This window comes from Doryrhamphus excisus, linkage group LG6 (assembly GCF_037039965.1).
Source record: "Doryrhamphus excisus strain RoL-2023G ecotype Guam linkage group LG6, RoL_Dexc_Guam_v1.1, whole genome shotgun sequence".
In the NCBI taxonomy this organism is placed as follows: domain Eukaryota; kingdom Metazoa; phylum Chordata; class Actinopteri; order Syngnathiformes; family Syngnathidae; genus Doryrhamphus; species Doryrhamphus excisus.
This window is the reverse complement of record NC_136362.1, coordinates 21,848,082-21,864,803: the sequence shown is the minus strand read 5'-3', so window position 1 is coordinate 21,864,803 and position 16,722 is coordinate 21,848,082. Positions and strand designations below refer to the sequence as shown.

Below are 16,722 nucleotides of genomic sequence, written 5' to 3'. Positions count from 1 at the left end.
TACGAACCCTGCAGATCTTCCAGATCTCCTGAAGTTTAAAAAGGGGGTCCCCGATCCTTTGGTTTTTTTTTAATATGCAACCCTCGGTGGAAAAAGTTTGGAGTGGTCTCTTAATGTCTCATGAGAAATATTGGAAGGCTTAAATGTTAGGAGAGAGGGAGTCACAGAAATGTTGTAGTCATTTTAGAGTTGAAGGGATTACAGTGCTCCTCTTATTCCCCTTCTTCGCTTGGCCCACTGTGACAGTGCTGAGGAGATGAGTGGTTGACATGCTTGGCATCTTCCAAGCTCTCTTTTCCCAATTCCAAACAACAGCAAACATTTATTGCCGCATATACTTTTCCGTAAAAGTGGCTTGTATTATTTTTGCTTAATGAATGCCTTCCCGGATTTCCAAATGGCCAAATCTTTCGAGCACATCAAGAGACCCATGAACGCCTTCATGGTTTGGTCCAGGGGCCAAAGACGAAAGATGGCTGAGGACAATCCAAAGATGCACAACTCGGAAATCAGTAAGAGGCTCGGAGCCGAGTGGAAGCTACTCACCGATGCGGAGAAGCGTCCTTACATCGACGAGGCGAAGAGGCTGCGGGCCCAGCATATGAGGGAACACCCGGACTACAAGTACAGACCCAGGCGCAAGCCCAAGACTCTTCTCCAGAGGGAGCGCCTCGTCTTCCCGCTGCCTCCAGTGGAGCACTTGAAGGGATTCTCCGCGGACTCCTTCCTTCTGAAAGGGGATAAAAGCGTACCTTTCCTGCAGGCGCCTTCTACCGCTACGTCGCTGCTGGAGATCAGCACCGGAGCTGTCCAGCGGATGACGGAGTTCCAGCACCCTCTGAGCGCTGCAGCTCGACACGCCTTCGGATACCACACCGGAGGGCTCGGGGGGCTGGCTTGCCTCGGACAGCACACCCAAGTTTCACCCGGCAGCCCCTACGTGGTGCCGTGTAACTGTGGAGCCTGGTCTGCCGCCGGTCTGCAGCCTCAAGTGGCATACATACTCCTCCCGGGAGGGATGAGCAAAGGCGGCATGGACGGGTACTCATCACCGGGATCCAGTGCGTAGTGGACACACCCGAAGAGCGCACGGCTTGGCCACTCGGCGCGTAAAGCCATGACGCGCACAATCTGAGGTGGAAATGCCAGAAATATGAACATGTTTTCAAATACCACAAATGACAGTTTCACACATGTCAATCAATTCAAGCATTTCGAGACAAGGTGTGACAGAATATTGCAAATAAAAGAACAGTACGTGCCCACAAATGTGTGACAAGTTACATCCTTTGATATAAATTATTGTCCAATATATTTCAATGTGAGACTGTATTGTTATTATTGCTTTGAGTCCGTGTAGGTATTCATAATATTGCTGCAACTTCATCATTTCACGAAATGTCACAGGCAATTGTGATCAACTGGGTAAAGTTAGAAAAATATTCACAGATTCGAAACAAATGTTTGTTACATAGCAAATCATACCCTTTTCCAACCGTGGCAACAGACAAACAGCTCCAACCCAGCTCTGATCGAAACGAGCCGTCTGGCTGAAATTGAAAATCTCAGCGGCGAAGGGACTGTCTACAAATGTTTTCTTCTTCTTCTTCTCCTTATTGCATTAATTAAATGTCGCCACACTCCTCAGTAAAAAAGTAGCTATAGGTTGTACAAGAAGTCGCTAGATGACCGGTTATTTTTTTATTATTGTGCTTTATCATAATTTGGGGGAATATTTATAATAATCATGAATACATTCAATTGTGTTAGATCAGGGGTCGGCAACCTTTACTATCAAAAGAGCCATTTTATCCCCTGGCTCACTAAAGAAAAATAGACTGGAGCCACAAAACATAATTTAAAAAAAGCAGTGACGTGCTCACATTCAGAGCAAATTGCGAGTCTCCCAAAATTTTAATTAACTGCCAGATTTGGAGGGAATTTTGGTCAGATTTTTTTCAAAGATGCGTATTTTCCCCATTTGGGTGTTAAAAAAAATACTTCAGCATTGTGAAGGGAGCCACAACAAAGAGGTTAAAGAGCCACATGCGGCTCTGGAGCCGTGGGTTGCTGACCCCTGTGTTAGATGTACCTTCAATAGCTCCACATCAGTGAAGAGTACACTGTAAAAAAACTTCCGTAGTTTTTACGAAAAAAAACTGGCAGCTGTGGTTGCCAGAATAATCCTGTAAAAATTGCAGTAGAAATGTAAACAGTACAGGCTAAACTGTACATTTCACAGTTTAAAACTGTTACAATTTACAGAAAGAATACATTTGAATCTTGTCAAATTTGAATTTTTTTTGTTATATCGATATGAGTATTTTGTTATTTCACTTTTTATTTATGTAATATTTGCAGAAAATTGTTAATTTTACATCAAACACTATTAAACACTATGGAAAAACACTGAGCAAAAAACATTGTTTTTCTGTAATAAAAACTAAAAATACTGAAATGATATGAATATATATTACTGATATATTTTGCAAATTAAACTAAAATATTTATGTACTAAATTATGCAGTATTTACAAACTTACCGCCATATAAACCGCCATTTATTGCATACATTACATTCAAAACCTTTTTTAAATCATATGTTCAAATCATATTAATTGATATTGAATATCTAAATATAGAACCAAAATATAAATATTATATGCAGTGAAAAGCAAAGTAAGTTACACCTTTTGAGTCATCTTGCTAAAAGATTAGTGCCAGAAAACACAAAAACATGTATTTCTAGTCTCTCCAGAAATGTATTAATTTTATTCATTCATTCATTTTCTACCGCTTATCGTCACGAGGGCACATAGTATAGACAAACAACCATTCACACTCACATTCATACCTATGGACAATGGACAAAGTGGAGTTTGCATGTTCTCCCCGTGCATGCGTGGGTTTTCTCCGGGTACTCCGGTTTCCTCCCACATTCCAAAAACATGCTAGGTTAATTGGCCACTCCAAATTGTCCATAGGTATGAATGTGAGTGTGAATGGTTGTTTGTCTATATGTGCCCTGGGATTGGCTGGCCACCATTCCAGGGTGTACCCCGCTTCTCGCCTGAAGACAGCTGGGATAGGCTCCAGCACCCCCGCGACCCTCGTGATGATAAACGGTAGAAAATGAATGAATGAATGAATTTAGTAACAACTGTCAACAAACATGGCAACAGTAAAGCACAAAAACAACCATTGGGTCACATGGGTCGCCTTTCTCAGTTTCCAAGTTCAGACATCACACCACTCATGATCCGAAAGTTCCCGAATCAAAGTGATTACGCTAGGGTTCACATTAAGGCGGGATGTGGTTGTCTTCTCCACTTTGGTGCCCTTCTCTGGGTTGATGGAGAAAAACATCTGTAAATATGAAAAAATCAGGACCTTTATTAATAATAAAAAAGCTTACTTCAAAGCACAGCTGTTTAAAAGCTAATAGTTAGCTATTAAAGACTATTGCCTTGTAAAACAGTAAAAAATGACAAGTCCTATAAATCCCATACAGTGGCAGATGTATGTCAGCTCAAATAAATGACAATGATGCATAAAATGTCACAATCTGCAGCTTTGCTTGTGTGACAGTTTTGTGTTTCACTTTGTCTGCCTTAGTTCCTGCTTTCACGCTCTTATTTTGTATTATTTCCTGTGTTCTATCACTTACTTTCTCTCCTACACGCTACTGTTAGTAAAAGTATTCCTTTTGTTGGTGCATTGAGTTTTTTGTGGTGTTGTATGTCAGTACTACAATCGCTTTTGTCGGAAATAAAGCTAAGCTTTTACCTACACCTTCTCGTCCTCTCGGCATCCTGGGGTCACATCGCAACACCGACATGCCGCACCGTGACATAGTCTATTAATAGGACATACCTCTGCATAAACTCCAGGGTTGAAGCCAGCGCGGATGGATAGTGGATGTTAAACCAGTAGTCGCTCCCAAACAGCAAGCACAGCACGGAAAGGCGGGGATATCTGCAACTGGTTGTGCCGGGGGTGAGGGGTTTCCTTGCGGATCCCCCTTTGTCCTCGGCATTCCTCTGGCTTGGTCACCCTTCAATTTTAACCGCACCTTGGACACTCAGTTCTGTGGGGGATCTGGGCAGGCATGGGACCCACCATTGCTCAGCTTCCCTCCATTTTTAATGACTCCATATGATACATACACGCACATACACCACACACCAGTCAGCCCTATGGGGGCAGGACTATTTTTAATTGCACAATCTACACAATATCATCATTACACACACAGGCATGGCGGGCTGGACCGGAGAGCCTTCTGCCTACCCCCCATGATTGGCCCGCTGGTTGCTGGGGCTTGGCGGCTCGCTTGGGGTGCCCTGGGCTGCAGGATGTTTTGGTTGGCGCTACCTCCCTTGGTCTGTCCTGGGTCGCGGGCACCAACGTGCCCTTGAGGGGGCGTTCAGCGGTCTCCGGGCAGTGGGGTCCATGCTGCTGGTGGCCTGAAGTCTGCAGTGGTGGCTTGGGATTGTTGCGCTGTGGTGGCTGCTGCGGGGACCAGGCTGTGTGTTGGGATGGGCACTGATCTCACTCATGGGGACGGGGGCCTGGGTGGCATGTGGGAGTGGGTGGCATGCGCCTCGGAGTCGGGCCTGCTGGGGGGGACAGTGCTCTCCCGGGCGTTTGGGTGTCTGCTGCCACTGGTCCTATGCTCTGCTGCATCGCTTTCCTTGTCTTTGCCCGTCCCCAGTCTTGGCCTTAGGGCTCATCGGGAGGGTTCTCCTACTGGTTAGTTGGACTCCATTGTGACCCTTAGCCATCATTGACATTTAACTCATGCAGTCCTGTTTGTCACTCTTGTTCTTATGGGAATTGTTCTTGCTGCTGTTATTGTCTCTCTCTCAGGCGCACGGTGATGATGTCATGTCGGTCATGTGACAGGTGGGGTGGGGGGGGTGGCGCGGTAATGGAAGTGTATCATTACCTTTTTTCACATTTGCTTCTCAACCTTAAAGGTTAGTTAAGTCATAAAATGTTATGTTCCAATAGGGCAAATATAGCTATATATAGTGAAAATATATAGCTATACATACAGTGAAAATATTTTTACAACCAGCTACGGGACATGTCACAGGTCGCCCCTCAACAATATGGTCCTTTACGTGGGCTACAAGTTCATTCACTGTGTGAAACTGGCGCTCACACAAGGAAATGGCCATTTTAGGTCACTAAGAGCTGCTCGAGCAATAACAGAGGGATGTGGAGCATTGTGAACACGATAAAAATGAGCTTTAAAAGCTGTATAAGTACAAAATGTTTGCTTGCAGTCATAGCTGACACATTTGAAAATTCAATGTGGTTCGTTCCTATGAACTATGAACTCTACAATGCAGCACATAAGCCCTTGTTGTCTCAAGTGTTTTACTGCAAAAAGCACAGGTAATCATTTTTACCAATTAAGGTAAGGGCAGCATACACCGGTGTTTACACAGCAACAGTCATTTAAACCAACAAAAAACACGAGTCAAGAGTTATATTATGAAAACGGCAGCTAATTATATTAAATAAAACCGCCAACCAAGTATTTACCTTTGACCATTACACTGCTGATGCATTTACACACAGCTACAGGCGAAAACGAGCTAACAGAAGCTATGCATCCTGTGAGCGCCAAAATTTGAAAAGAGAGCAAAAGACGTGTACACGTGTATATCGGCGAATGCTGTAGCTGAACGACCAATACACAGAAAAATAAAATGTTGGCAGTTACACACGAAAAACTACAAGCTGACAGAATGTCTGCTTCCCAGGAGAGCCATTATGTAAAAACGGAACGTGTGCTGCATAGAGGAGCGCTAGCGATCTTTGTGTAATGGGGTGATTTTGGTGACTCGGCTCCTGCTACAGTTGAAAGGCCAAAAATCCGACGGCCAGCACACCCCCAAACATCTCATGGGCAGCCATGGTGCGCAGCTACACTAACCAGGCGGTCTATTTAAATGGCACATTCACTTCCTTCTCCCTGCAACGGAGAATCGCTCCTGACCTGGTTTAGCGGTGGAGATCACGATGAAGGTAGTTTTTGTTTTCTTTTGTTACATTCAGTTTGCAGTGGTTACCTTGTTCATCATTTTGTGTTTCAGTAAGCCACTGCTGTCTTGTTATGCTTCCTTTTGCTCGTGATATTAAGCGGTTGTTGCGCACACGACTACTACCTTTTTCTGTGGACCTAGCGTGTTCGGCTTAATTTAGGCAGTGATGCCGGTCTGGGGTTGTGTTGTCTCAATGGGCTTAGTGTATGCACTTTAGGGGAGGACCAACAACCGTCGCACGTATGCACTTTTACTTGGTCCAATTGGGAGTTAGTATTTGATTTAAAGGTTATTTTGTGTTGTTGGGGTTTTGCTTTTGTTGGTATTGGTTTGCTGTGTTTTGTTGTGTTTTTTTTTTATTTCCACCCCCCCCCCCTCCCAATTAGGGCCAATTAGTGTCTTAATGTGTCTAGTGAAGCACCGAAGAACTGGAGTCTGAAGCGGGGTGTCAAAGTTGGGAGAAAACTTTACTCTTCTCACAAACATTAACTTGCACTCCTCGCTACATGAGGCAAACCGTACGCTTCGCAACCACAACAGGAAGAGAGAACCTCTCCCTCGTGCTCACCCCTCTGGGTGGCAACCACTCCCCTATCGACCGTTCCGGGGTGAATTATGTATCGGTAACCTAAACTACACTAGTCCCCCCAGAATTCACCCATAGTCAAAATCGTCCATGTGTGCAGGGACAACCACACGGCCCCGCCATGTGCGCACTGCTTGCGGCAGGGGAAAAAGGTGTGGCAGACGGGACGGGGTCGCCCGTTTTTGGGGGGTCGGCATGCCTGGCCCGGCAGGTGACGCACTACTGGAGAGCGGGGGCCTACCCCGGCGAGGGGGCATCTCCTGTTGGCCGCCCATGTCCAAAACAAAATACTTGTCGCCGTGCTCCAAGACTCTGTATGGTCCGTCATAGGGCGGGCATAAAGGCCCACGGTGCGCGTCATGGCAGACAAACACAAAACACGCCGTGCCCAGGGTAGTGAGAACATGTGGGGCCACCGTGCCGTGGTGTGATGCACGGACAGGTTTAAAAGGTGTCCATCGCCTCCTGCAGGGTGGACCTGTGTAGGGCGGCGGACCAGGAAGCGGTGGCGTCCGGAATGAAGTCCCCGGGAACACAAGACCTGCCCGTACACCAGCTCGATGCCTGCAGGTCTTCCTTGGGGGCGGATCACAGACCAATCATGACGGCAGCCTGTCCACCCAGTCGCCATTTGTCAGGCCTGCCCGCAGCGCTGCTTTCATCGAGCAGTGAAACCTCTCGACGAGGCCGTTCACTTGGGGGTGGTACAGAGGTGCGGTGTAGCTTGACCCCCAAATTCTCAGCAACAGCACTCCAAAGCTCCGAGGTGAACTGCACACCCCGGTCGGATGCGAGGTCCGATGGGGTTCCGAAGCGCGCCACCCACGTGCTGATGAAAGCATGGGCCACTTCCGCAGTCGTAGTGGAAGCAAGCGGGGTTGCTTCTGGCCTGCGGGTAGTCCTGTCTACCATGGTGAGCAGGTGTGTGAAGCCGTGGGAAAGGGGGAGGGGGCCCACTAGGTCGACATTAACATGGTTGAACCTTCTCTCTGGGACGGTGAAATGCTCCAGTGGTGCCTTTGTGTGGCGGTGGATCTTGGTGCGCTGACATGGAATGCACGAACTGGCCCAAGCGAGCACGTCTTTCTTCAGGCCCCGCCACACGAACTTTTATGCCACCAACCTCACAGAAGCCTTCCTGCCAGGGTGCGAGAGTCTGTGTATAGCATCGAAGACGGCACGTCGCCAACCCGCCGAGACCAACGGGCGGGGCAGACCGGTGGAGAGGTTGCACCACAACCTGGCCCCAAAGGTGCCAATTGGCACCTCGGCCAGGTGCAGGCCGACATCCGGTTGTTTGAGAGCGTGCACCCCCTCATCGGTAGCCTGTTCCTCCACCATTCAGGGTCCAGGTCTAGTTGCACGGTGCTCACAACCGCTCTGGACAGACAGTCCGCCACCACGTTGGCCTTGCCTGAAACGTGGCGTATGTCCGTGGTATACTCAGAATGAAGGACAGTTGTCCCTGCTGTCTCGCGGACTACGGCTTGGCCACTTTGGACATGGCAAAGACGAGTGGCTTGTGGTCGACGTAGGCTGTGAACTCGCGACCTTCGAGCAGGAAACGAAAGTGTCGAATCGCCAGCCACGGCGCAAGGAGCTCCCGGTCAAAGGCGCTGTACTTCTGTTCCCATGGGATCAGATTACGGCTGAAGAAAGCGAGCAGCTGCCAGGCGTCATCCACCCACTGTTCGTAAACCGCACCCACCGTGTCGTCTGAAGCGTCCGTGGTGAGGGCCACCGGGGCCGTGGGGTTTGGGTGTGCCAACAAGGCAGCTTGGCTTAGGGCGGACTTGGTGGCTTGGAAGGCGCCCTTCCTCTTTCTGTCCACACAATAGCTTGGTTGGGCGACAGATTATGCAGCGCCTCATATAGTGGCCGCATGACATGCGCCGCATGCGGATGAAGCGGTGATAATAGGCTACCATGCCCAAAAACTCTCGGAGGCCACGGGCTGTGTGTGGGTGGGGAAAGGCGGTGACTGCCTCCACTTTTGATGGCAGTGGCGTAGAACCGTCCGATGAGGTGCCCCAAGAACTTGACAGAGGGGACACCGAAGATGCACTTTGCTGGATTAATGATCAGTCCATTCTTGTCAAGTCTCGAGAACAGCTTGTGGGGGTGGTGCAGGTGCTCTTGCTTAAACCGACTGGCCACCAGGACGTCGTTCAAATACACGAAAATGGACGGCATGTCTCAGAGCACAGAGTCCATGAGGCGCTGAAAGGACTGAGCCCCGTTCTTGAGTCCAAACAGCATCCGGAGAAATTTGAACAGCCCAAACGGCGTAATGACGGCCGTCTTTGGGACGTCAGCGGGGTGTACGGGCACCTGGTGGTAGCCTTGCACCAAATCAACCTTCGAAAAGATGGTGCAGCCCGCGAGGTGCGTCGAAAAGTCTTGGACATGGGGAACAGAGTAGCGGGCGGGTGTGGTAGCATCATTGAGGCGGCGGTAATCCCCACATGGACGGAACCCGCCGTCAGCCTTGGGCACGATATGGAGGGGGGACGCCCACAGGCTGTCAGAATGGTGGACAATGCCCAAGTGCTCCATATTGGTGAACTCCGACTTGGCCACTGCCAACTTCGTGGGGTCGAGGCGGCGGGCTCAGACGTGGACGAGGGGGCCAGTGGTGTCAATGTGGTTCCATGCCATGCTTGGCAGAGAGGGCGGAAAAGGTGGGGCTGGTGAGGTCCGCCTCGGCCACCAGGGTCCTCGGGTCGGAGGCTGCCGTATTGGCGAGAACAATCGCCCTCCGATTGTGAGCAGCACAGGCCCTCGTACCGCCCTCCGTCCTGGACACAGGCAAGGGACAAAAACGTTAAAGCATCCACCAACCGCCCATTCTTAACGTCCACCAATAATCCATACGCGCAGAAAAAATCTACGCTGAGTAGTTCCAAAGTGTACTAGTTCCACCGCACGGGTTCCATAGGTCCAGGTGGGGGTATCGTTGGCGGAAGCCAGACCCCGCCCTTGCCCGCCCCCCGCGATGTCGTTGGCCGTCGCGGGAACTACGCTCCTCTGAGCACCGGTGTCGCAGAGTAACTTCCTTCCCGAGAGTGAGTCCCTGATGAACAACAGCCGGTTCGCTGTGCCTGCGCCCAGGGCCGCTACTGAGCGCAGGCCCCCCGTTTCCCGTAACTTTATAGGTGCACGGGGGACGGCATCTCCTCGCCTTCGCACCAAACCTGGCGTGGAAGAAACACCATCCATCCTTGTGCTCGGGGGGCAACTGGAGACTCCTCCTGGCCGGCGACGTTGTTCGCAGGGGTGCGCGGGTTTGTACGGGGGCCAGATAGCCGGGCGTAGAGCGCTGGGCGGCCAAGAAGAAGAGGTCCGCCTCGGCCACCAGGGTCCTCGGGTCGGAGGCTGCCGTATTGGCGAGAGCAGTTTGTACCTGCGGGGGCATGTGCCGTAGGAAAAGCTCCATGAAGAGGAAATTTGGTTCCTCCGTGCCCAACAGGTTCAACATCATCTCCATGTGCTCCGAGGGCTTACGGTCTCCCAACCCGGAAACATCCAGTAGCCGGCGAGCACGCGCTCGCCGGGAGAGCTCGAAAGTCTTCAGCAAGTGCGACTTGAGACCGTCGTACCTCCGCTAGGTGATGGAGGTGATGACGTTTACTGCTTTAGCGGCCGTCGAGCTGCTCAACAACGCAACAACATGGTAGTAGCGAGAGTCGTCGTCATCCACACCAACTACTGCCCCGGTCTTTTGTATTCGTTTGCCAGATGTTCCTGTGTACGATGGAATAGGTCCACCCTCTGTGGGACTGGCAGACCAGTGGGCTTTTAGCCCCGCCCTCGCTGGCCGCCCCGTTACATTAGCAACACCAGAAAGTTGGCAACAGGACAACAGGACGAATGTTAAGCTAGCATCTTATCTTTAGGACAAAAGAGTTAATGATCAAGCAGTTTAATCTCAAGCAGCATTATTTAACTTACCAGTGCTTGTGTAGTGTTCCAACGGCTTCCAACGCTGGCAGACTGATGGACGTGGAGTAAACTGCGATGAAATCTCCAGGAGACGTTGCATATGATGCATTCAATGTTAACTCCGTCAAATGAGGAACGAGATGGCTGCATATCCTCCAAAAAATGCTATGATGTGTTCAAACGAAAGCTCAAGAAACAGAATGTTTAGGTTTTGGAGAGAAAAGAAAAGCAGTGAAGATGATAAATGTTAGTTTTATAGCTACTACTAATTCGTAGTAACTACTACTGTTACTACCAATTTGGATGACTCACACACTATGGCCTTAATTTCTTATTTTTTTTTTGTATTTGGTATAAGTCAAGAGGCGTTTAGTCGTACCTGTTGTAGTCAGTGACAACAGTATTATAGGTATAAGCTATAAAAAACACAAAGAGGTTGCTTTTAACCGTCAGCCAAATTTTCAATCGTGTGATAGTTTTAATCTTTTGGCCTATATTGTAATTTGTGTAACAAGGTATATAAGATGAATAAATGTTCTTAAATTTTACAGTTTATTCCTGTAAAAATTAAGTTCCCAACATGAATTCTCCATTACTTTAACACTTTAATGCTTTAATTGTGACCTCATTGTACTGTTTATTGCATTACAAGTTTCCGGTGTCTAAGTTATAGGAATCTGTCAATTCTACAAAGAAAGTTGTTTTTTTCCCCACATAATTTTATTTTAAATATATCAGTTTTGTTTTGTTCTGTATTTTACAAGAAATAGCTGTCAAACAGGGGTTCTTTGTTTTTCTGTTTACATCTTTATGATGTCATGATTTTACCGCATTACGCTGCCAACATTTTTTACAGTGTAGGACAACAAAGCTCACTGCACACATTAGTGACCTTTTAGAAAAACTGACTTTTTAATGACATTTAATGACTGTGCAGACACTTAGAGCACTCTCCAGGACATAAAGCTTAATTACAGAACACCCCCCCCACCACCACCACATTCATACTAAATCCTACTTCACGTAAACTAGAACTCTATCGATGAATTGGAACACAGAAACAAGTCTGGCTTATGTATTTAAATGTGTTATTTCATGTCGAGGTAATGGTACTTAGACAAATCCAATTTTCTATGATCCGTGATAATATTCCGTTTATTAATATTGCACCCTGCTTTGCGTAAATTCACACCATAGTTTGAAACCTTTACATTCAATAGCCTCACGCGGTTTTACGTCACTGAGCTGTAACGCAGATTTACACCAGCAGGTGTCACTGTTGACTTCTAACATCACACAAGCAAAAGAAGCATAACGGCAAGAAAATCATTTGTTTATTGTTGAATAACAAACAAAGTGAAATCCTGTTTAAAGACAACAATCCATAAGAAATCTCGTTTCTGTCCAAAGCAGATGAAGCAGAGGAACACAACACATCAGAGCTCACTTCCCAACAATGGTTTAAGGTGAGGTCTTCACTAAAGTGTTCTACAGCTAATACGTCTGCATTTGGACAGCTACTTTTTCTACGATTCCGAACACTATTTTAAGTATTATATATTTTTTATAAAGTGTACAAGAAAATCAGAAATAAGAAAACAAACTTGGCCGTGATTTGCTGTTTTGAATGTATGTTGAGAAATGCCACGTTTTGTCAGGTATAAAAACGGAGATTTTAGCAGCTATAACAAAAATGGCAAAATACCTACAAGGCACATTTCACCACAAATGTTTTTTATCATCCTGTCTAGAGTTTCAAATGGGATCCTGTGAACTTTTGTTGTTACCTACAAATAAAATGTTAAACTGTCCCTTTAACAACAGAAAACAAATGGGTTTCCGTGTTTATATCCGGTCTAATTTTTCACTCAAGAACTCCTCCACGCTGTCTGTGTTCCACTTGAGGATGCTGAGTTCCTCTGCGATGTTCCCGTTATCGTCCAAAAGCTTGAGTACAGGGTCGGAGCCGCGCACATACTGAGAGTGAACGGGAGGAAGAGGACAGGTGTTAGCGACGGAGCCTAGCCCTCAAGAACAGGAAATACACGTCTCAGAAATCCTCAAAACACACACCTTGATCTGAAGACCCTTGAACATCTTCGGCTTGTCACCCCTGACAAAAGCTGCGGTCATTAAAAAAACAGAGGAACAGTGAGGCATGTTGGGTGAGGAGTGGGTCCATGGGTTCAATCTTGGTACTGAAGATTGTAAACCAGTGACAGCTGCAAACCCTCCAGAGGACACTACATCTTGAGGAGACAACCGAGCGAGCACACATGCCGGATGGCTACGGCTAAACAAATGGCGGCCATATGGCCAAGACATGAGAAGAGCTGCAGTTAATGATCAACGTAACGCGACACTGAATGAAGAACAATTACAATCTAGTCATTTTTACTACGTTACACAATTCGGCACTCTGTGTGCATGACCCTGGCGCTGCCTCCACACACCAAGGCTAAAGGACATACAAAAGGGCTCATTCTGGCATCGTTTTACGGAATAAACACACCAAGGTGCTGAAAACAAAACCTCTTCCAGAAACTCATGCAGCACGTGTATAGAAGCCATAAAAATGATGAAGTTCATTCAAATGTATTGTTTACAGTCGCTGAACTGTAGTCTACATTGGCCACTAGATGTCACTAGTAACATATGCACCACACTTGATTGCTGTTTGATTGCTGTTGAAACAATTATTTCAGGCTTGAATTATGTCAGAATGGGTACAGTAATAATAGCCACCATCATTATAATAATAACACAGGGTACTGTTGTGGCCGTACTCCAGCTCAAACTCAACTCTGAATCCCCAACATCACTTCCTGTCCACGTTTGGAAAAATTGAATTGAAACACACAAGCACGAGTCTTATTTATGACTAATTTTATTTGATTAAATCTACCATATTGGGTAAGAAGAGAGTAAAGGTGACTGTAGGGGTGTTATTATACATCTAGAGGGCTCTAATAACCATAAATAAAGGTCATGAACAGCTTTACAAAATAATTGATTTGAGTAAAGAATCCTATTTGTGGGAAATTAATTTATCGCTGTCAAATCTGGAACCGATTAACCAAAATTTTTTTACCATAGTTTTTTTTTTATAAACTAGATGTAGAAGCTTCTACTATGCTGCTTTTTCAATACAACTCACCTTGGACTTGAGGGAACCTCCCCAGTTTTCATCCACACACCTCAAGAATGGCTCCAGCGTAGAGCTGTGAGGAAGAGAAACAGACATGGTTGTCAAAAGGAGATAAACAAACACACACAAACACACTGGTGCCCACACACAGAGATAAGAGGTGGTCCTGCTGGGGGCAGGATGGCTGGCCTGCAGGTGTCTGTCAGTCATTAAGTGGAGCCAGTGCGCATGTATCAGGATCAACACATGTTGGCTTTGGAATCAAACCTCCAGAGTCAATGTTAAGTGAGTGTGAGGAAACTGGAGAATCACAGCTGCCCTTTTTGGAAAGGGGAGAGTTTATGTTTTCTGCACAGCAAATGTTATGTTACAAAGCTTAAGATGTCCTCTTGTACTCCCTAGAGTTAAAAAAAAAAGCAACACATTTTCAAGCATTTCCTGCCACTATCCACACTTCATATGGGCATTCACATTTCCGAAGACTCATTACACACCGTCAGGGCCAACAGTGGCTTTAACAGTCAAACATATTACTTTCTTATTAAAGCCATCCAAGTATTACCTTTATGTAGCTATAAACATAACAAGCAGGGACATAAACATACCAGCGTGATAGTTTAATCAGTCACTAGTCTGCTGGTGAATGAGTAACACCAACTACTGTAAATACCTGTGTATAAACCACACCCTTTACATATATAATGTCCACATGACCATGTCACAAAATGGTATATTTCACCATTCGTTCACACTCACATTCATACCTATGGACATACCGAGCATGTTTTTGAAATGTGGGGAGGAAACCGGAGTACCCGGAGAAAACCCACGCATGCACGGGGAGAACATGCAAACTCCACACAGAGATGGGCTGGGTGGGATTGAACCTGGGTCTCCTAGCTGTGAGGTCTACGCGCTAACCACTCGACCACCTTGCAGCCCATTCTTTTAATGTTTTCCCATAATGGATTTGGTCTGTGGTTTGTCAACTGACAGAGAACATCAATGGACGGCGCTGCAATGCTACCTCTGTCCCACAGAGGGCATATTGTGGCCCCCAAGGGAACTGAGGTGTTGCTGTGTGTGCATGCAGGTGCTGTGCCAAGAAGCACACCTAAAAAGCTGTGTAACCCAAATGTCCTCCATGCTTGAGGACTCGACTGGACTGTGAGGAAAGCCATTTGCTAGAGGCTTTAACGACACAGTATTGATGGTCCCTCTGGAATTGTTACAGCAGGACAATTGCTGCTGTGGGGGTGGGAAGCATGCGGGGGGCTTGTGACAACTTCACAAAACACAAGGAGTTTCTTTCTGAACCAAAATGTTGCTAAAGATCACTGAATCTTCCACAATGACTGACATACATCCTAGGTGTGTAATGCTTCCCTTAAATGCCCAGTTACGGATAGACTTCAAACAACATGGAGGTTACCTCAAATCCACAGTATTGGCAATTACCCTCTTGTTTGTTTGTTGAGGCAGCTGCAGTATTTTATTTTTTTTACCTTGCGTGCTTCCAATTGGGCTTCCTGCTGGCAGCAGTGCCTGCAGTCAGGCTGGAGCTTAGTGAGGCTGAACTCCCCGAGCAGGTCACAGGAACTGCACAGCAGGTTGCTGGAAAAGCCCAGGTCCCTGCAAGCCTCAGACGAAAGCTCAGAGCCATACGCCGACATCTGGAGGGAGGAAGGAGGAGATGAAATGGAATTTTAGGCTTCATTTCTTAGAAGGTATGAAAAGAGACTGGAGCTGAAAAGCCCAATGTCATCATATATTTCTCTACTGAGTAATCATTTAAGGATTATATTTAGTGTGGGTTTTCCAGGTTCGAGGCGAGTCTTGCCTCAAGAGAACATAAAGGAGCTAGAGTAAAAGATTCTCTGCAGCCCACCCTCTCAAAATAAAATGGTAAATGGAATTTGCCTTAGCTGCACATCTATTTTCTTCTTCTAACATTCAAAGTCGGGCACTATCGGGCCACTGGTACAACATTGACAAGAGTAGTAATGCTCATTTTTTAACATAAGTGTACTGTATCACACTGAGAGGTCCTTGTAATATTTTTAATTGATTGATTTGGCTACTTGACAGGAGTAGGAAAAGATCTCGATATGATGCAAAGCCACTGCAAACTACATTAAAATACATCGTTGCATTGCGTCGCCAACACAGCTAACGACAAATTTGCTTTAATTTAATTAGTGTGTGAACTTACCTTTTCCATGCAGCTCGTTAACGCCGGTTTTTATCGTTATATTTACGTGATTGATCCGTTATTTAATTATATTTATATATATATATATTTTTTTACATCGACGCTGTGATGTCCATCCGGAAACAGATTCGCATAGACTTACGTAAATCTAATCTAATCAAATCTCGTCACATATTATGATGGCTTGTTGTTATTAAAACACATCAAGTTAAGACACTATCGGGGAAAGCTTTATTTATTGCCGAGAGAGGCTCACAGATTTTGAGGCTAAGCCACGTCATATTGGAGCTCCTTGCAAGTACAGGATGTTTATCACGCCAAAACGCACCAAGCAACCCAAAAACGACAATAAAAATTTAAACCAACAAACTTAACAATATCTAATGTTATGGCGTAAAACTCACCGTTTTAAAAAGCGAGAGCAGCCACAGGAGATACACTTCCCCCGACATTTTAGCTCTTGGAGCTAGCAAAAACTACGGTGATGGACCCCTAAGTTAAATTTAGAGGGGGCCCTACGAGTGCCTGATGGGAAATAAATGATTAAAACAAAACCTTCGTTAGTAAGGTTTGCTCGAATAAGGAGGAAATTATAGTGCAATTCACATATTAATTAGAATAAAAAGTTGTATATATTTGATTATTTCATTTTTAAAACATTGTCATATGGGCATTAAAATGGACTACTTTATTGCTTCTTCTTCGCCTCATGCTTTAGACGTGACAGAAGCTATGACAAGAAGAACAGCGCCTCTCTGTGTCCGCGTTGGCGGCAGGTC

The 16,722-nt window shown here is 46.3% G+C and overlaps 2 protein-coding genes across 2 annotated transcripts; one reads left to right on the top strand and one right to left on the bottom strand.

Annotated features, from left to right (window-relative positions):
• The first annotated feature begins 266 nt into the window (after nucleotides 1-266).
• Nucleotides 267-1,069, top strand: LOC131125449 (transcription factor Sox-14-like). Its single transcript, XM_058067027.2, has one exon. It carries the CDS (start codon nucleotides 374-376, stop codon nucleotides 1,067-1,069), a length of 696 nt encoding a protein of 231 aa, XP_057923010.2. The 5' UTR covers nucleotides 267-373.
• A 10,402-nt stretch (nucleotides 1,070-11,471) lies between these two features.
• selenof (selenoprotein F) lies at nucleotides 11,472-16,503 on the bottom strand. Its single transcript, XM_058067321.2, has 5 exons — nucleotides 16,348-16,503; nucleotides 15,237-15,404; nucleotides 13,741-13,804; nucleotides 12,657-12,706; nucleotides 11,472-12,560 (listed from the first exon to the last, which is right to left on the bottom strand). Exons 1-5 carry the CDS (start codon nucleotides 16,393-16,395, stop codon nucleotides 12,429-12,431), a joined length of 462 nt encoding a protein of 153 aa, XP_057923304.2. The 5' UTR covers nucleotides 16,396-16,503; the 3' UTR covers nucleotides 11,472-12,428.
• Nucleotides 16,504-16,722: the final 219 nt, after the last annotated feature.